At 35.3% G+C, this 22503-nt stretch overlaps 1 protein-coding gene across 1 annotated transcript in view; it reads right to left on the reverse strand.

Moving 5' to 3' along the window:
- The window catches only part of SLF1 (SMC5-SMC6 complex localization factor 1), a 65891-nt gene that overhangs the window by 33047 nt on the left and 10341 nt on the right, over positions 1–22503 (reverse strand). Inside the window, exons 5-7 of the mRNA XM_082620967.1 lie at positions 17789–17951; positions 11775–11918; positions 5398–5544 (exon numbers count right to left, since the gene is read on the reverse strand). Coding sequence (XP_082477093.1) covers positions 5398–5544; positions 11775–11918; positions 17789–17951 — 454 coding nt within the window. The remainder of the gene's footprint in view (positions 1–5397; positions 5545–11774; positions 11919–17788; positions 17952–22503) is intronic.

Below are 22503 nucleotides of genomic sequence, written 5' to 3' on the forward strand. Positions count from 1 at the left end.
GAAGATAAAGTAGTAGAAATAACTACTGCAGAGCAGAAGAAAGAAAAAGGAATAAAAAGAACTGAGGACAGTCTCAGAGACCTCTGGGACAACATTAAACGCACCAACATTCAAATTATAGGGGTTCCAGAAGAAGAGAAAAAGAAAGGGACTGAGAAAATAGTTGAAGAGATTATAGTTGAAAACTTCCCTAATATGGGAAAGGAAATAGTTAATCAAGTGCAGGAGGCACAGAGAGTCCCATACAGGATAAATTCAAGGAGAAATACGCCAAGAATCATATTAATCAAACTGTCAAAAATTAAATACAAAGAAAACATATTAAAAGCAGCAAGGTAAAAATAACACACAAGGGAATCCCTATAAGGTTAACAGCTGATCTCTCAGCAGAAACTCTGCAAGCCAGAAGGGACTGGCAGGACATATTTAAAGTGATGAAGGAGAAAAACCTGCAACCAAGATTACTCTACCCAGCAAGGATCTCATCCAGATTTGATGGAGAAATTAAAACGTTTACAGACAAGCAAAAGCTGAGAGAATTCAGCACCACCAAACCAGCTTTACAACAAAGGCTAAAGGAACTTCTCTAGGCAAGAAACACAACAGAAGGAAAAGACCTACAATAACAAACCCAAAACAATTAAGAAAATGGGAATAGGAACATACATATCGATAATTACCGTAAATGTAAATGGACTAAATGCTCCCACCAAAAGACAGATTGGCTGAATGGATACAAAAACAAGACCCATATATATGCTGTCTACAAGAGACCCACTTCAGACCTAGAGACACATACAGACTGAAAGTAAGGGGATAGAAAAAGATATTCCATGCAAATGGAAATCAAAAGAAAGCTGGAGTAGCAATTCTCATATCAGACAAAATAGACTTTAAAATACAGACTACTAGAAGAGACAAAGAAGGACACTACATAATGATCAAGGGATCGATCCAAGAAGAAGATATAACAATTGTAAATATTTATGCACCCAACATAGGAGCACCTCAATACATAAGGCAAATACTAACAGCCATAAAAGGGGAAATCAACAGTAACACACTCATAGTAGGGGACTTTAACACCCCACTTTCACCAATGGACAGATCATCCAAAATGAAAATAAATAAGGAAACACAAGCTTTAAATGATACATTAAACAAGATGGAATTAATTGATATCTATAGGACATTCCATCCAAAAACAACAGAATACACATTTTTCTCAAGTGTTCATGGAACATTCTCCAGGATAGATCATATCTTGGGTCACAAATCAAGCCTTGGTAAATTAAAAAAAATTGATATTGTATCAAGTATCTTTTCCGACCACAACACTATGAGACTAGATATCAATCACAGGAAAAGAGCTGTAAAAAATACAAACACATGGAGGCTAAACAATACACTACTTAATAATGAAGTGATCACTGAAGAAATCAAAGAGGAAATAAAAAAATACCTAGAAACAAATGACAATGGAGACACGACGACCCAAAACCTATGGGATGCAGCAAAAGCAGTTCTAAGAAGGAAGTGTATAGCAATACAATCCCACCTTAAGAAACAGGAAACATCTCGAATAAACAACCTAACCTTGCACCTAAAGCAACTAGAGAAAGAAGAATAAAAACACCCCAAAGTTAGCAGAAGGAAAGAAATCATAAAAATCAGATCAGAAAAAAATGAAAAAGAAATGAAGGAAACGATAGCAAAGATCAATAAAACTAAAAGCTGGTTCTTTGAGAAGATAAACAAAATTGATAAACCGTTAGCCAGACTCATCAAGAAAAAAAGGGAGAAGACTCAAATAAATAGAATTAGAAATGAAAAAGGAGAAGTAACAACTGACACTGCAGAAATACAAAAGATCATGAGAGATTACTACAAGCAACTCTATGCCAATAAAATGGACAACCTGGAAGAAACGGACAAATTCTTAGAAATGCACAACCTGCCAAGACTGAATCAGGAAGAAATAGAAAATATGAACAGACCAATCACAAGCACTGAAATTGAAACTGTGATTAAAATCTTCCAACAAACAAAAACCCAGGACCAGATGGCTTCACAGGCGAATTCTATCAAACATTTAGAGAAGAGCTAACACCTATCCTTCTCAAACTCTTCCAAAATATAGCAGAGGGAGGAACACTCCCGAACTCATTCTACGAGACCACCATCACCCTGATACCAAAACCAGACAAGGATGTCACAAAGAAAGAAAACTACAGGCCAATATCACTGATGAACATAGATGCAAAAATCCTCAACAAAATACTAGCAAACAGAATCCAACAGCACATTAAACGGATCATACACCATGATCAAGTGGGGTTTATTCCAGGAATGCAAGGATTCTTCAATATATGCAAATCAATCAACGTGATACACCATATTAACAAATTGAAGGACAAAAACCATATGATCATCTCCATAGATGCAGAGAAAGCTTTTGACAAAATTCAACACCCATTTATGATAAAAACCCTGCAAAAAGTAGGCATAGAGGGAACTTTCCTCAACATAATAAAGGCCATATGTGACAAACCCACAGCCAACATCATCCTCAATGGTGAAACACTGAAACCATTTCCACTAAGATCAGGACCAAGACAAGGTTGCCCACTCTCACCACTCTTATTCAACATAGTTTTGGAAGTTTTAGCCACAGCAATCAGAGAAGAAAAGGAAAAAAAAAGGAATCCAAATTGGAAAAGAAGAAGTAAAGCTGTCACTGTTTGCAGATGACATGATACTATACATACAGAATCCTAAAGATGCTACCAGGAAACTACTAGAGCTAATCAATGAATTTGGTAAAGTAGCAGGATACAAAATTAATACACAAATATCTCTGGCATTCCTATATACTAATGATGAAAAATCTGAAAGTGAAATCAAGAAAATACTCCCATTTACCACTGCAACAAAAAGAATAAAATATCTAGGAATAAACCTACCTAAGGAGACAAAAGACCTGTATGCAGAAAATTATAAGACACTGATGAAAGAAATTAAAGATGATACAAATAGATGGAGAGATATACCATGTTCTTGGATTGGAAAAATCAACATTGTGAAAATGACTCTACTACCCAAAGCATCTACAGATTCAATGCAATCCCTATCAAACTACCACCGGCATTTTTCACAGAACTAGAACAAAAAATTTCACAATTTGTATGGAAACACAAAAGACCCCGAACAGCCAAAGCAATCTTCAGAACGAAACAGGGAGCTGGAGGAATCAGGCTCCCTGACTTCAGACTATACTACAAAGCTACAGTAATCAAGACAGTATGGTACTGGCACAAAAACAGAAAGATAGATCAATGGAATAGGATACAAAGCGCACAGATAAACCCACGCACATATGGTTACCTTATCTTTGACAAAGGAGGCAGGAATGTACAGTGGAGAAAGGACAGCCTTTTCAACAAGTGGTGCTGGGAAAACTGGACAGGTACATGTAAAAGTATGAGATTAGATCACTCCCTAACACCATACACAAAAATAAGCTCAAAATGGATTAAAGACCTAAATATAAGGCCAGAAACTGTCAAACTCTTAGAGTAAATCATAGGCAGAACACTCTATGGCATAAATCACAGCAAGATCCTTTTTGACCCACCTCCTAGAGAAATGGAAATAAAGACAAAAATAAACACATGGGACCTAATCAAAGTCAAAGCTTTTGCACAGCAAAGGAAACCATAAACAAGACCAAAAGACGACCCTCAGAATGGGAGAAAATATTTGCAAATGAAGCAACTGACAAAGGATTAATCTCCAAAATTTATAAGCAGCTCATGCAGCTCAATAACAAGAAAACAAACAGCCCAATCCAAAAATGGGCAGAAGACCTAAATAGACATTTCTCTACAGAAGATATACAGACTGCCAACAAACACATGAAAGGATGCTCAACATCTTTACTCATTAGAGAAATGCAAATCAAAACTACAATGAGATATCATCTCACACCAGTCAGAATGGCCATCATCAAAAAATCTAGAAACAATAAATGCTGGAGAGGGTGTGGAAAAAAGGGAATACTCTTGCACTGCTGGTGGGAATGTGAATTGGTACAGCCACTATGGAGAACGGTATGGAGGTTCCTTAAAAAACTACAAATAGAACTACCATATGACCCAGCAATCCCACTACTGGGCATATACCCTGACAAAACCATAATTCAAAAAGAGTCATGGGGGCTTCCCTGGTGGCGCAGTGGTTGAGAGTCTGCCTGCCAATGCAGGGGACACGGGTTCGAGCCCTGGTCTGGGAGGATCCCACATGCTGCGGAGCAACTAGGCCCGTGCACCACAGCTCCTGAGCCTGTGCGTCTGGAGCCTGTGCTCCGCAACAGGAGAGGCCACCACAGTGGGGGGCCCGCGCACCGCAATGAGGAGTGGTCCCCGCTTGCCGCAACTGGAGAAAGCCCTCGCACAGAAACGAAGCCCCAACACAGCCAAAAATAAATAAATTAATTAAAAAGAAAAATCTTTCTGATGACAGTGAGCTCATTTTGAGCTTTCCTTCCCTAACCCAGTGCCCTCATAATGCCTGATCCTCCCTGACAATTTCTGGTCTCCATTTAAAAAAAAAAAAAAAAAAAAAAAAAAAAAAGAGTCATGTACCAAAATGTTCATAGCAGCCCTATTTACAATAGCCCGGAGATGGAAACAGCCTAGGTGTCCATCATCTGATGAATGGATAAAGAAGATGTGGCACATATATACAATGGAATATTACTCAGCCATAAAAAGAAATGAAATTGAGTTATCTGTAGTGAGGTGGATGGACCTAGAGTCTGTCATACAGAGTGAAGTAAGTCAGAAAGAGAAAGACAAATACCATATGCTAACACATATATATGGAATTTAAGAAGAAAAAAATGTCATGAAGAACCTAGGGGTAAGACAGGAATAAAGACACAGACCTACTAGAGAATGGACTTGAGGATATGGGGAGGGGGAATGGTAAGCTGTGACAAAGCGAGAGAGCGGCATGGACATATATACACTACCAAATGTAAGGTAGATAGCTAGTGGGAAGCAGCCGCATAGCACAGGGAGATCAGCTCGGTGCTTTGTGACCACCTGGAGGGGTGAGATAGGGAGGGTGGGAGGGAGACGCGAGAGGGAGGGGATATGGGAACATATGCATAACTGATTCATTTTGTTATAAAGCAGAAACTAACACACCATTGTTAAGCAATTATACTCCAATAAAGATGTAAAAAAAAAACCCCAAAAACAAAAAAACTTATACACAAATGCTTTATAAACACATATAATGTATACATAATTCAGAAGAAACAACTTCATAACTGGCATTATTAGAAAAGAGTGTAAAATATAAATAAATTACTTTTAATTTGGAAAGTCTTACCCGATTTCCATATGTATACCTTCCTAAGGCTTTTCTCATTTCAACAAATTTCAAATCTTTACTAGAATCTCTGTATTCTTCTTTTCTGTGATGTTCAGTTAAAATAGAACTAATATTAACATCTTCATCATGAGTTTTCACTTCTTTCTGCATGTTTATAAAAATACTTTAGTTAGACTATAGATTAGCCATAGCCTCAGCACAACCAATGCAAGTCACAACAAAAAAACCTCAGGAATGTAGGTTTTATGAAACATACATGAGATTAAATATAGTAAAGAGCATTATGAATTATATTACATTTTAGTTATACTAAGATGAAACAGAAAAATAAATATTTTTAGTTCTTAAAGTTTATACTGTGTTTACAAACACATTTAATTTAGGTATTTTGTTAACTTACTCTTTCTTGGAATCTCTACCTTTCAAAAAATTTGTCATATGATTAGTCAAAACAGATTTGGTTATCTTCATTATTTTCTTTTATTTTTCCAAATGTTTGTGAAAACAATTTAGGCTCTACATCAAATAGAGTCTTGCCATTATTAGGCATAGCAAATGAAACATCTCAGAAAACCTTTGTATAGGAAATAGGTATAATAACATTAAAACAGATAAGAAGTATTACAAACCATATTGTTTATTCTTTACATTAAGAAATTTAAAATAGAAATTGTGACCTGAATTTGATATACATTCTCCTGAGTTCTAAAAGGAACTCAAGATTTTTACAGATGTATTTCTTACTTTTTAAAAAAATTTAGATATAGTTGATGTACAATATTATATGTTACAGGTATGCAATGTAATGATTCACAATATTTAAAGGTTATACTCAACTTATGTTTATTATAAAATACTGGCTATATTCCCTGTGTTGTACAATATATCCTTGTAGCTTATTTATTTTATGCCTAATAGTTTATACCTCTTAGTCCCCTACCCCTACCCCTATATTGCCCCCTCCCAGCTATTCCCTCTCCCCACTGGTAACCACTAGTTTGTTCTCCATATCTGTGATTCCATTTTAATTTTATAACATTCAGTAGTTTGTTTTATTTTTTAGATTCCACATATAAATTATATCATACAGTATTTATCTTTCTCTGTTTGACTTACTCCATTTAGTATAATACCTCCAAGTCCATCCATGTTGTTGAAAATGGCAAAATTTCATTTCTTATGGCTGAGTAGTATTCCACTATATGTCTATACAGATATACAGATATCTCATCTTCTTTTTCCATTCATTTTTTGATGGACACTTAGGTTGCTTCCATATCATGGCAATTGTAAACAATGCTGCTATAAACATTGGTATGCTTGGATATTTTGAAACTAGTGTTTTCCTTTTTTTCTGATATGTACCCGGGAATGAAATTTCTGGGTCATGTGGTAGTTCTATTTTTAGTTTTGTTTTTTAGAAACTGCCATACCATTTTCCACAGTGGGTGCACCAATTTATATTCCCATCAACAGTGTATGAGGGTTCCATCTTCTCTACATCCTCACCAATATTTGTTATTTGTGGTTTTCTTCATGATAGCCATTCTAATAGATGTGAAGTGATATCACATTGTGGATTTAATTTGCATTTCTCTGACGATTAACGATGCTGAGCAGCTTTTCATACACCTGCTGGCCATCTGTATGCCTTCTTTAGAAAAATGTCTTTTCAGGTCTTCTGCCCATTTTTTTAATTAGGTTGTTTTTTTGGTGTTGAGATGTATGACCTGTTTATATATTTTGGCTATTAACCCCCTATTGGTCATATCATTAGCAAATATTTTCTCTCATTCAGTAGGCTTTCTTTTCATTTTGTCGATGGTTTACTTTGCTTTGTGAAAGCTTTTAAGTCTAATCAGGTATCATTTATTTATTTTTGCTTTTATTTCCTGTGCTTTAGGTTACAGATTCAAAAAAAATACTGTGACAATTTATGTCAAAGAATGTTATGCCTATATTCTCTTCTGGGAGTTTTATGGTTTCAGGGCTTACATTTAAGTTTTTTATGTATTTTGAGTTTATTTTTGGACATAATGTGAGGAAATGTTCTAATCTCATTGTTTTATATTTAACCGTCCAGTCTTTCCAGCATCACTTGTTGAAGAGACTGTCTTTTCACCATTCCATATTCTTGTCTCCTTTGTTGCAGATTCATTGAGCATAACTGTGTGGACTTACTTCTGGGCTCTCTACCCTGTTCCAATCATCTATGTGTGCATTTTTATGCCAGGACCATACTGTTTTGATTACTGTAGCTTTGTAGTATAGTTGGATGTAGTATCGTCCGAAGTCAGGGAACATGATTCCTTTGGTTCTGTTCTTCTTTCTCAAGAGTGTTTTGGCTATTTGGGCTCTTTTGTGTTTCCATTCAAATTTCAAAATTATTTGTTCTATTTCTGTGAAAATTGCCCTTGGTATTTTGATAGGGATGGCACTGAATCTGTAGATTGCCTTGGTTAGTATGGTCATTTTTAACAATATTAATTCTTCCAATCCATGAACATGGGATATCTTCCCATTTGTTTGTGTTGGCTTCAATTTCTTTCAACAGTGTCTTACAGTTTTCTGAGCATTGGTTTTTTACCTCCTTAGGTAGGTTTACTTCCAGGTATTTTATTCTTTTTTTTTTTTTTTTTTCTTTTTGCTGTATGCGGGCCTCTCACTGTTGTGGCCTCTCCCGTTGCGGAGCACAGGCTCCGGACGCGCAGGCCCAGCGGCCATGGCTCACGGGACCAGCCGCTCCGCGGCATATGGGATCCTCCCAGACCGGGGCACGAACCCGTATCCCCTGCATCGGCAGGCGGACTCTCAACCACTGCGCCACCAGGGAGGCCCTATTTTATTCTTTTTGATGCAAAGGTAAATGGGATTGTTTCCTTAATTTCTCTGATAGTTTGTTGTTAGTGCATAGACATGCAGATTTCTGTATATTAATTTTGTATTCTGCAACTTTACAGAATTCATTACTGAGCTCTAGCAGTTTGCTGATGGCATCTTTAGGATATTCTATGTATAGTATCATGTCATCTGCAAACAGTGTGAATTTTACATCTTCCTTTTCAATTTGGATTCCTTTTATTTCTTTTTCTTCTCTGATTGCCATGGTTAGGACTTCCAATACTGTGTTAAATAAAAGTAGTGAGAGCGGGCATCCTTGTTTTGTTCCTGATCTTAGAGGAAATGCTTTCAGCTTTTTCCCACTGAATATGACGTTAGCTGTGGGTTGGTCATATGTGGCCTTTATTATGTTGAGGTATATGCCCACTTTCTACAGAGTTTTTAACATAAATGGATGTTGAAGCTTTTTCTGTACCTGTTGAGATGGTCATATGCTTTTTATTCTTCAATTTGTTAATGTGTTGTATCACACTGATTGATTTCCGGTATTGAAAAATCCTTGCAACTCTGGGATAAATCCCACTTGATCATGACATATGATCCTTTTAATGTACTGTTGGATTCAGTTTGTTAATATTTTATTGAGGATTTTTGCATCTATGTTCATTAGTGATATTGGCCTGTAATTTTCTTTTTTTGTGATACCATTGTCTGGTTTTGGTAACAGGGTGATGCTGGCCTCATAAAATGAGTTTGGAAGCATTCCTTCCTAAGCACTTCTCTGGAGTATTTTGAGAAGGATAAGTGTTAACTCTTCTCTAAATGTTTGGTAGCATTCACCTGTGAAGCTATCTGGTCCTGGACTTTTGTTTGTTGGGAGATTTTAAATTACTGACTCAGTTTCATTACTGGTAATTGGTCTGTTCACATTTTCTATTTCTTCCTGGCTCAGTCTTGGTAGATTGTACATTTCTAGGTATTTGTCCATTTCTTCTGGGTTGTCCATTTTATTGGCATATAGCTGTTCATAGTAGTCTCTTATGATCTTCTGTATTTCTGTGGTGTCAGTTGTCTTTTTCATTTCCAATTATATTGATTTGGGCCCTCTTTTTTTCTTGATGAGTCCAGCTAAAGGTTTATCAATGTTGTTTATCTTTTCAAAGAAGTAGCTTTTAGTTTCATTGAGCTTTTCTATTGTTTTTTAAGTTTGTATTTCATTTATTTCTGCTCTGATCTTCATGATTTCATTCCTTCTACTAACTTTGGGTTTGTTTGTTCTTCTTTTTCTACTTCCTTTAGGTGTAAGGTCAGATTTTTTATTTGAGATTTTTCTTGTGTCCTGAGGTAAGCTTGTGTTGCTATAAACTTCCCTCTTAGAATGTATTTTGCTGCCTTCTACTGATTTTAGATCACCATGCTTTTGTTTCCATCTGTCTCCAGGTATTTTTTTCATTTCCTCTTTGTTTTCTACAGTAAATCACTGATTGTTTAGTAGCATTTTTTTAGCATCCATGTGTTTGTGTTTTTTGAATTTTATTCTTGTAGTTGATTTCTAGTCTCATAGCATTGTGGTTGGAAAAGTTGCCAGAGAAGATTTCAATTTTCTTAAATTTACTGAGGTTTGTTTTGTGGCCTAGCCTGGAGGATGTTTAATGTGCACTTGAAAAGAATGTGTATTCTGCTACCTTTTGATGAAATGCTCTATATACACGTATCTATTAAGTCCATTTGGTTTAATGTGTTATTTAAAGCTAGTGTTTCCATATTGATTTTCTGTCTGGATGATCTTTCCGTTGATGTAGGTGGGGTGTTAAAGTCCCCTACTATTATTGTATTGATATTACTGTCAAGTTCTCCCTTTTGTTTGTTGATATTTGCTTTATGTATTTAGGTGGTCCTATGTTGGGTGCATATATATTTACAATTGTTATATCTTCTTCTTGGATTGATCCCTTGATCGTTATATAATGTCCTCCTTTGTCTCATAACAATCTTTAAAGTCTATTTTGTGAGATGTAACTGTTGCTAAGCTGGTTTTCTTTTGATTTCAATTTGCATGGAATATCTTTTTCCATCCCCTCACTTTATCTGTGTATGTCATTAAATCTGAAGTGAGTTTCTTTTTGGCAGCATATATATGGGTTTTGTTTTTGTATGCATTCAGCTACTCTGTCTTTTGATTGAAGCATTTTATACACAACCTCTTGAGTTCTAAAACTCAAGATGTTTACAGATGTATTTTAATAATTTCCCTATCTTTCATAAAATCTCCATTTTTTCATGTTAAATAAAACTAATTTAATAACTCCATTATTTTACATCCTTTCTATATGTAAAAAATGTTATACTGGGCTTCCCTGGTGGCACAGTGGTTGGGAGTCCGCCTGCCGATGCAGGGGACATGGGTTCGTGCCCCGGTCTGGGAGGATCCCACGTGCCGCAGAGCGGCTGGGCCCGTGAGCCATGGCCATTAAGCCTGCGCGTCCAGAGCCTGTGCTCCGCAGCGGGAGAGGCCGCAACAGTGAGAGGCCCACGTACCGCAAAAAAAAAAAAAAAAAGGTTATACTGTGGCTTATAATGCATATTTCAACAGACATATGAACTCAAAAGCCTCTTATTAAGATCATGTACACATAGTTAATCATAGAAAATCATCTAAGTCACATAAATATCAACTGTATTTTGAAAAAGCTAGAGAAAATCGCAAAAATATTTTAATCTCTTGGAAAGTTTTATTTACAGTCTCCATATATGATTTTGTAAGGTACTGCTCAGTTGAAGAAGTTCCAAACTGTTCCCAGAATTCTCTTTGTGAAATTTGACAGACACAGTAAAAACAAATTTTAATTTCTTTCTAATCATATTTAAAATATTTTAGTTTAGATTAAGTAATAATAATCATTAGGCTAATGATTTGGTAAACCAATTAGAGTCTCTTTTATAAAAAACAGTATGAAACTGAACATAACTGAACATTAGGTCTTCTAGGGTAGAACTAATAATGTCTTTTTTGGTTGCTCCTACTAACTGAAAAATTTTAGTTGAGAGCCACAAATATGCTTTCTTAACGTACTTTTCATTGCTCTAAGTTCAGAGTCCTTCATGTTTTTTTGTTTTCCATATTTAGTCAACTGGAATTCACTTGTGCCATTTAAAAAAACTTGATCTATATGCAGTAAAATTCTTGAATTTAGACCATGAATATGAATACATATATTGATGAATCCTTTGTAAGACACACGTTACATTCAACATACCGAGTTGTTTTAAGTAATTACCATGTGTTGAGAACACACTATGTATTAGGAACTGTGAATTTCCATATGCACATATATATTATTTCAATAAGAGCCTCAAAATAGAGACATGGACAATATCCCAATAAATTCAAATTATAGACTGTAAATCAGAGCTGGGTTCAAATACCAGCTCTGTGATTCCAAAATCATTGTTATTTCCACCAAATAATGCCTCTCACAAATTTTGTAAGAAAAATCAGAAATGTAAGATTTTTTTATAATATAAAGTGTTACCTGGGTTCTGCACAAGATCTCTTTTAAGGCACCTTTCATTTCAAGAAATCCCGTATCTTTCCTGAAATCTTTGTTTTTTTCTTGATTGCTGTGGTTATTCCAAACAGAACTGGTTTGGGAATCTTCATCATTCTGAATTTCTTTCTGTATGTATGTAAAAATGGTTTAGGCAATCAATTAAGTATGATTTCAACATTATGTACTCTTTATGGTATCCAACTTTATAATTGCAAAATATTTTGGTAGTCAAACAAGTAGGTACAAGAATGCACTCTTCTAAAAAAAAAATGCACTCTTCTAAATCAAAGGTTATTAAACACTAGTAAGTTCCTTGAAGGGAAAAAAAATCATTACAACAAAGGTCCTAAATAATAAAATAATAATAATGTATCTCAAGAAAAGCTACTGCTCTGTTGGTCTAGTAACAAGCAGCCCTTTTTATGAATAATCATGAACAAAACTATCTTATCTAGTCCCTTACCAAGTTAAAGTTACAATCTACTTCAACATTTTCTGATTATAGATTATTTTTCAGCTTTTTACTAGTAAGACTTATTTGCACGTCTATCATACAGAGAAGAAAATAGGCTAATAGTTGAATTCACAGCTCTTATTTTACTTGAACATTAGTAAGCAATTATCTTCACCTAACCCTATTCCAAACACATTTACTTCTCTTGCTAAGGAATCCAAACTGAATTTTTAACTACCTACCAATAATAATTTAAAATATAGTTGCATATGTACTTATACATAAAATTCTTGAAGTTTAGTAAGATAAAGAATTGAGAGTAAAGATGAACTAAAGTACTTATTATGCAAGAGTATTCAAAGATTCACCATCTTTACACAAAGAGACTGGAGAATCATTGTCCTCCCTCCTAGGGAACAATCATGATATAGCTGAAATGTGGTTAAGTCCTATGGTGTGATCTTTGGTTCCCTTTCACTTGTACTGAGCTTCCTATATGGATATGAGGGCCCTTTAGCAGCTTGCCATCTTGCAACCAGACAACAATCCCTGAGAGTAGCTGATTAAATTTCTTCAGTTACTCAGAAAAGTGAAATTGAAAGCCATGAAAAATGAAGACTTTTCTTCTGTCTTATTCCTGGAATCAAATAAAGTATTACTCTGAATGTACAATTTCCATTAAAGACAACTTTAATGGGGATAAACTGAGTTTCTGGCTTCAAATTTCACATGGTTGACAAAGAGGATAAATCCTCAGGCTTAGACCATTAAGAAATGTCTAAAATACAGGATGAATTAATCCCATATAGTTTCCAGTTACACAGAATACATACACAAAAGAACATACCATTATCATTAGCAACTAGGGAAGAACATACTGTTTTCTAATTCTGACTATTAAAATGCTATATACTGGGCTTCCCTGGTGGTGCAGTGGTTGGGAGTCTGCCTGCCAATGCAGGGGACATGGGTTCGGGCCCTGGTCTGGGAGGATCCCACATGCCGCGGAGCGGCTGGCCCCGTGAGCCACAATTACTGAGCCTGCGCGTCTGGAGCCTGTGCTCCGCAACAAGAGAGGCCGCGATAATGAGAGGCCCGCGCACCGTGATGAGGAGTGGCCCCCACTTGCCGCAACTAGAGGAAGCCCTCACACAGAAATGAAGACCCAACACAGCCATAAATAAATAAATAAATTTAAAAAAAATGCTATATACTGATCTGTGAATTAGAATGTATGATTCAAGTACCCTATTTAAGTTAAATAATTAAAAATCACAAGGTGATAAACTATGACATTTGGAAAATTTTTAAAAATAATCTATTTTCTGTAGCACTAAACAAATGATCAACATATAATTGTCTCCAAGCCACACTCTCTCCAACCAGCTACTCTTATGAAAGATATGGGCATTATTTTTCTGTAAATATTCGTTACTTATTCCTTGTATTATAAAATTTTAGTGCCAGCAATACACTAGGCATTGTGTTAGGTGTTTGTCTCCTATATGATCTAGGAAAAGAGCGCCATGTCTAATCTCCCTTATATAGTGTAATGCTATGTTACAAACAGATGAGCAAAAGCCTACTAATTCAGTAAATTATTCTATTACCTAAGATAGGGCAGCACAGTGTGGAAATGATAGTTGCCCTGGCTTCTGATTCACATATTTGACTTTGTTTTCTGTCTTAAAATAGGTATGGATATGCTTTGGTCTCAGGTCTTATTCCTTGATTCAGCCATTGCATTTGCCACACAACTTGAATGAATTCACAAGACTGGATGGAGAGCCAGAGAGGTCAAGTAATTAGAACAAGCATCTTCTGAGTACTCTACATGGTTCTCTTTTTTGGGGGGGCCACACTGTGTGGCTTGTGGGATCTTAGTTCCCCAAAAAGGGATCGAAGCCAGGACCCCCGCAGTGGAAGAGCCAAGTCCTAACCATTGGACCACTAGAGAATTCCCAGAGTGTTCTACATGGTTCTTAACTAGACTGACTACTAGCATATGGTAATCTCTACAGCATTAAGTATTTTTAACTACCCAGAAAGAGATCTTCCTATTATCAAGGAAACCTAATAATACTCAAAATGAGAAAAGTAAAGGGAGACTTGAGGAGAGCAGCCTTAAAATTTTTTGAGTGCTTGGTCTTAAATTTTTGGTCTGACATACAACAGTCGTGAGATCATGGGAAAATTATTAAATTCAATTATACGTCATTTCACTAACTGTAAAATGAGGCCATAGTGCATACCACACAGGAACATAAGGTTTAAAATAAGATTAAGTGTGTAAAGTGCTTAGCATAGTGCCTGGCACACAGTAATCACTCAATAAATAATGGCTTAGAGTAACAGTTGTATAACAACCAAAGTAAGGTAAGTATTACCTTCTACATGCAAAGGAAGAAATTCGGTCACAGAATAAATGACTTCCCTATGGTTAAAGAAGTAATAAGTTACAAATCTAGGTCAACAATTAGTTGATCTGGAACAAAAAGTGTATGTTTTTTCAATTACTACTATATTTCCATAAGACTTTTCTGTGGATCATTTTATTTTATTTCTTGGATAGGTAATCAAAAGAAGTTTTGAGTATTCCTACGTATTCTCGCCTTTTTGTGACATCTTCCTTGGGCCAAACAATTTAGATACATTAGTCACTTGCTCTTCTGTATTCCTATACCTTGCACCTGATTTTACCAATGCACAATACACACTAAACTGTAATTAACAGTTTCCACATTCTGTTATGCCACATTTTGTTTTTGAAGTCTGGCAGGTGGTCTTATTCATTTTCTATAGTGCATAGCATAATGCCTGGTATGGCAAAAGTCTTCAGCAAGTATCTATAAACCTGAACTAAATAATTCCTGATTCTGTTACTAAGTGGCTTTCCAAAAAGTTAAGTAGGTTAAACACAACTATTTTTTAAACAATTGCTCAATTGTTACTTTTGACTCAGTCATTTTATATGGCAACTCTTCTTAGAGAACACTTCAGAATCCATCTAATAAGGAATGTATTATATTCTATGCCAAAGGGGTAGAAGAAAAGCAAGACATCAAAATGAAGTTAACTATCTTATCCTCAGAAGGGATCACAAAATGCCTCCCTTATTTGGAATGAATGGTTATGAACTAACTCTTAGCTGTCTAATCTAGAGCTTATAAAACAATGTATTCTAAAAACAAATATAAGTTAGAGATTGCCTATTATTTTTGCTTGATATACTAATGCCCTCTAGTACTTCAGCAGCTGAATCTGACTGTGTCAGATTACTGCAAAATACGATTATGGAGAAAGCATAATACATATTACATTTTGTTCGTTTCTTTCCATAGAGAAAGGGAAATTCAGATAATTTTTCTAATTTAGTTAAGAATGGTTTTCATTCTGTTGAGAGTTAATACTACCTTTAAACTGTTCAGTTAGGTAGATCAGATAGGATGCTTTAGGCTGCAAGTAATAGAAAACCAATTCAAACTAACGTAAACAACATGGAAATTGTTACCTCACAGAATGGCAATATGGTCCATTGCTAAGTCAGGTTTCAGGGTTGATTAATCCAGCAACTCAAGTATCTCTGCAAGAGTCTACATTCTGTCTCTACACTTTGCTGTCTACAAGATTGGTTTCAACCTAAGGCTACTTCTCCTCATGGTCAAAGAATGGCTGCCAGTAGTAATTAAGGTTTCGTTTCATTTTTCCATGTTTACATCTAGCAGATGCCAGGCTGCCAGAGGCTCTTTTCAGAATGAGAAAGAAACTTCCCAGAAGCTCTTACATACCTCTCTTCATGTCCCATGAATCAGAACTGGGTGATATGCCCATTCCTAGACCAATCACTGTCAAGGACAATGAGATTATCCATAGTCCAAGCAGATCCACCCTCTGAACTAAGGTCAAATTTCCAATCCACACTGCCACTACTCAGTAGGGAAAGGTAATTATAGAATGATATATTACATCTACTCTTGGAATACTCAAGGGTTGTTCATAATTTCTCTATTAATCTAACAAATATAAAATGAGAACTCATGTGCTAGGCTTTATGCAAGATGATTCAGATATAATTATGGAAAAGATATAGACATCATCCTTGATGACGCAGTGCTTTGGGTTTAGGTGGGGAAAAAGACATGAACCAAGTAATCAGCCAATTAATTAATTACAACTGTGATAAGTACTATAAAGCAAAATAGTGATATCAGAACACATTAGAGGTGAACCTACCTATTTTAATAAGGGGCCAGGGAAGCTTCCTTGAAGAGGCAGCATTATAACTGCAAACTGAATAAGCAGGAAGTAGGCAGGCATAGGGAGTGAGAGAATAGTGGAAAGGACCTTTTTAGGAAGAGAAAATAGCTTTTCAGAAGACACTGAGGTAGGAAGTAGCCTAGCCTGTTTAAGAAACTGGGAGAAGGCAGTTGTGTTATAGTATAGTGAGCAAAGGAAAAAGTAGAGCAGGCTATAGTTGCAAAGGTAGGAGTGACAGGAACCCTGTGCTAACTTAAAGCTGTATTAGAGGTTTACAACTTTATCCTAAGGGCAATGGGAAGCCATTGGACAGTTTTAAGTAGGAGAGAGACAGCATCAGAACTATTTTAGAAAGAGTATTTTAGATGTTACTTCTGGATGAAGCTGAATGGACTAGAGAAAGAAAAGTAAGAGTTACTAGGAAATTAGCAAAAGTAAAGAAGTAGAACAATAGGGAGAATAATAAGGAGTTGATTCCAGGAGCACAGGGCAAAGAGGATGAACTCAATATGATGTTAGTACAGAAGAGAAGCAGTTTATTCAAGAAGTATTTGAAATAAAATCAATAGGATTTGGTAATTGACAAGATGTGGGGAATAAAGGAAAGGAAGGTTTCAAGGGTGATTCCCAGGTTTCTAACATAAATTATTAGACAAAAGGTTGTATAGTATCTATCGAGATGGGAAACACTGAAGAAGGAGTTAAGTTTTCCTAGAAGACCAAGGTTCAGTTTTTAGACATACTGCAGGTCCTCTTCCACCTTGAGTGACCCTTCTTAAAAATTCTTCTTTGCTTACCTTTAGAGCAATTCTTCTAGGGTTATTTCCATTCAAACTACTTAAGGAGTGGTATGTGCACCAAGTGAGGAGACGTAGGTGGAGGAAGAGGACAGGAAAATATTTCTAAATTCTTAGAAACAGTTCCCTCTTTTCTAATGAGAAAATAACCAAAGAATTCTCATATGATATTATAGCCCACTGCTGCTTTATTTATACTCTGGTTTAAAATGCTTAAAATTATGTTGTAATAAACATCACCAAAGCACTGAAAACAAAAGTAGAGACTTAAAATAAGACAAATTTTAAATTTAATAAGTTGTTTTCCAATTTATCAGAAATATTCTCAAATATTTAAATAATTGAGAGCAACTGTCTTAAAAATGTCGTTTTAATTCTAATCTCATTTTCAAAACTCAGAATATAATTTGATTTTTATATTTCACTGTATCAATATTTTATAAAATAAACATTTAAAAATGTTTACTAGTTTTTTGTTTTTTACTTACCTCTAAAAGAAAATCTCCTAGATATTGAATTGGATAAAATGGAGCCTTAAAGTTATCTTTTTCTTGTTCAGCCTTGATTCTCGCATTACTGGCAATCACATGAGTTATTCCACTTGGTGAATTTTTTGGTAAAATAACATTTGCTTTTCCAGCCTCCAAAACTCTAAATGAAAATGTAAACAGTATAGAAAAGTATATTAAAAAGAAAGTATGTTTAGTCAAATTATCTACATTAATTACTTCCTAGGAGTAGGAGCAGAACTTTCTGAAAGGAATTAATTCCTTTGGTCTATTTGAGTGCCACGAAGAATAACTATTGCAATGATTTCCTAAATTTTAAGTTGTTCAGAACAGATGTGTTTAAGAAATCATGCTATTCCCTCTACTTTTCCATTTCTTGATATGGGAAAAGTTTTTAAGAATCAAGAATACTAAGTTTACAAGGGGGGAAAGCAGTGGGGAGTGGGGGTGGTGGCGTGATGAATAAAAACAAAAATAGAATACTAAGTTTATTTCCTAAGGAAAAGTCACCTCAATAAGCCAAAAAAAAAAAAAAAAAACAATGCAAGAATTCTAAGAAAGTATTTACCTCAGAAGACAACATACCTCCAAGGAAATCATTCTGGAGCACAAAAAAAATAGAACTAAAGTTGCCAAACTTCTTCTAAAAAATTAGCTTTTGAAAAAGTTTAACTTTGATCTATATTAAGAAATACATTTTACATTTAGGCTCAGGAGACACACAGACACAGACACACAGGCACAAACACACCCAAAAGTTTCATGAAAATTCGTTACTGCATAGGATTTAGAAAGCCACGAGAGAACACTACTACAACCTGACAATAAGAAAAAAGCCAAATAATCCACAAAATCATAACTTTTCACGAACCCATCAGAGAACTGAGATAATAAGCCAACCAAGAAACTGAATTTCCAAGAGTGATAAGCACCTTTGTGAAGAGACTGGATACCCAAACTGTTTCACTTTTGCCAGAGCACCAGAGAGAAGTAGCCACCATAAATGCAGGCAAGAATCAGGTAAAATCTTAATAAATTTAAAGGCCAAGTGTAGGAAGCATGACAGTTTAGAATAACTGAGAGTCCCTGATACATGGAAGGGCCCCCCTCAGTTGCAAGCTCTTTGCCACCAGCATCTATTAAGTATTCATGAAAAAGATTAGGGGCAGGTAACAGCAGGAAACCCATTGGTAGTGAAGGTGGGCCAGTAGGGACTGCCTGCCAACAAGAGATAGATGTAAAACCAGGCCCACTTCGGTGGATCCATCTCTCATATGAAGCAAAAGCCTTAAGTCATTTGGGTAAGGTAAAAAAATCTTCTATTTCAGAACCCAGGAAAAGATGCACTGCTTTTGTTGTAAGAGCGGAAGTAAAACTCATCTGCCTTTGGGAAAGGGGTAGGAAAACTTCCTGCTGTGCAGCCCAAAAAAGATGGGATAAAGGATAGAAGCAAAAGCCACCTGTCCCTGGAGAAGGGGCAAGAATGCCACTTGGGCCTAGGTTCCTGCACTAATACAAAGCAGAGACTTAATGCTGGGGGAGATGTTAGAAAGTCTCTTACCCAAGACCCTGCCCACAACACAAGGGAGAATTTGGCTCCCATGGGAAACTGAGACAGAAGCAATGGGTATATCCCAACCCCAGAGACCAAGAACATGAAGAATGCTTAAGACTAAAGCCTATCCAACAGAACAAAAACACACCAACCCTTACTCCCCAACCTAGAAATGAGTAGGAAGCAAGAGGGGAAGAATATGAAGAGCCCTTCTGTGATGAAGCAGTACAAGGACTATCAAAAGCTGAGAATGAATAAAGAACACTGATTAAAAAACCTCCAGCATCACAGGCCCCATGCTAAGCACAGGGAACTGTAAACCACTGCTGGAATAAAATGAAATGATGTGCTGAAGATGAAAATAGCACTAACAAAACCCAAAGCCAGATCAACAATTGACAAGATTAACTCAACGACCCCATACTAACTGCCTTACAAGCAGGTCCAGTTTTGGATATTAACATTATTCACCTCAGCCTCTACTGTTCTTCTATAGGGAATGTCTATGTATGCAAAAAAAAAAAAAAAAAAAAAAAAAACAAGACAAAAACACAAGACATACACAAAAATGGAAAAAAAAAACCAACAACCAAACCATTGTCAAGAGATAAAGGAATAAAGAGCACAGAGAGATGATCCACATGTTGAAAGTTTTAAAAAGTGACTTTAAAATAACTGTGAATGACATGTTAAAAGATAGAATAGGTGGACAATTTGCATGAACATATGGGAAATTCAGAAGACAGTACAATCAAAAAGGTAGAGTTACGATACTATATCAAAGAAGAATTTCTTTGATAGGCTTATCAATAGACTGCACAAAACTGAGGAAGAAATCATTGAACCTGATAAGTCAATAGTAAGTATTCAACTGACACACACACACACACACACACACACACACACACACACACACGAAGGGAAAAAAAAACAGAGAAAGCAAATACTGTGGAACAGAATCAAATAGTCTAAAATATGGGTAATGGATCTACAGAAGAAGAACACAATAGAACAAATATTGGGCTAGCCAAAAAGTTCATTCAGGTTTTTCCATAAGATCTTATGGAAATAGAATCAGCAATGATTAAAAATGGATAATACACTACAATGAAGTAGACTTTCTCTCAGGAAAACAAGTTTGGTTTAACATTTAAGAATTGATCAAAATAATTTACCATATTAACAGAATAAAGGAGAAAAGCCAATTATCTCAATAGGTGCAGACAAAAACTTTCAGAGCCAATATATTTATAATAGCATCCCCTTTTTCCATAAGATATTATGGAAAGACCCGAACGAACTTTTTGGCCAACTCAATATTTACAAGATAATGGCCAAGAATTTCCCATAATTAAAAAGACAAAAACTCCCATTTCCCTAAAAAGCTAAGAGAACTCCAAGCAAGTAACATAAATAATAATAAACAAAATGCACACATATATATATGGATACATAATCAAATCACCAAAAACTAAAAGCTGTGTTGCTTTTTCGATTTTAATTTCCAACTGCATCACTAGCATATAAAAACACAATTTTTATTTAGTCACCTATTATCCTGTGATCTTGATTAAAGTTATTAATAAGTTCTAATAGCTTTTTTTAGTAAACTATTTGGTATATGAACATGTCTTTTGGAACTAAAACCAAGTATTCTTATTTCTTTATTTCCAACTCTATGACTCTTATTTATTTTCTTTGCGTTATCGCACTGGCTAGTACCTCTAGTAAAATCCTGACTATTAACGGTCAGAGTAAGCATTGTTGTCTTGTTCCCAATTATGGAGAAAAAAAAATTCATGATATTGTTTAGATTTTTTCATAGATGTCATTTATCAGGTTGAGGATACAAAAATTCTTAACAAAATGTTTGTAAATAGAATCAGCAATTATTAAGAATGGATAATACACTACAGTGAAGTGGAATTTCTCTCAGGAATACAAGTTTTGTTTAACATTTAAGAATTGATCAAAATAATTTACCATATTAACAGAATAAAGGAGAAAAGTCAATTAATGGATATAAAAAATTACAGAGCAATTGATTTATAATAGCATCCTGAAATATGAAGTACATAGAATTAAATTTAACAAAATATGTGCAAGGTTTATACAACAAAAACTATATTAATGACAGAAATAAAGAAGCCCTGGAGAGAAACAGAGTCTACTGATAGGGTGACTCAGTATTGAGATCTCAAGTCTTCCCAATTTAATCTACAGATTCAACACAATTTCAATAAAAATCCCAGCTTGTTTTTTTGTAGAAGTTGACAAGCTGATTCTAAAATGCATACGGAAATATAAAGGATCCAGAATCACAAAAACAATTTTGAAAAAGACAAAGTTGGAAGACTCACAAGACCTGATTTCAAGACTCACTATAATACCATAGTAACCAAAACAGTGTGTTCTTGGTGTAAGGTAGATATAGATATCAATGGAACAGTAAGAAGTTCAGAAATAGACCACACAAATATGGTCACCTCATTTTTGGACAATAGTTCCAAAGTAATTACAGAACAATTGGAACTCTCATACATTGTTAGTGGGAATGTAAAATAGTACAACAACTTGGAAAACAGTTTGGCATTTTCTCATAATGTTAAATGTACCACTGCCATCTGAGCAAGCAATTTCACTCCTGGATATTAACCCAAGAGAAATAAAAACTGTCTACATGAAGACTCGTACTCAAATGTTCATAGCCACTTCATTCATATTAGCAAAAACAAATCAAAACCAAAAAAACCCCGTATGTCCATCCATGGGTGAATAAACAGACTGTGATATATACATAGAGTGGAATACTACTCAGTAACAAAAAGAAAGGAACTGCTGATACACACAACATGGATGAATCTCAAAAATAACAAGGCAGGCAAATGAAGCTACATCAAAGAAGTATATACAGTATGATCCCATTTATATGAACCTCTAAAAAAGACAAATCTAATTTACAGTGACAAAAAAGAAATTAGTGGTTGTTTGGTTTGGTGGTGCAGAATTAAATGTACACAAACACAAAGGAATATTTTAGGATGATGTAAATATTACAGATCTTGATTGTAGTATGGGTAACATGGGTGCATAAATTTGTCCAAACTCATCAAAACATACACTTAGAATTTGTGCATTT

The sequence above is a fragment of the Mesoplodon mirus genome (assembly GCF_964341445.2).
Source record: "Mesoplodon mirus genome assembly, chromosome: 5".
NCBI classification, from domain to species: Eukaryota; Metazoa; Chordata; class Mammalia; order Artiodactyla; family Ziphiidae; genus Mesoplodon; species Mesoplodon mirus.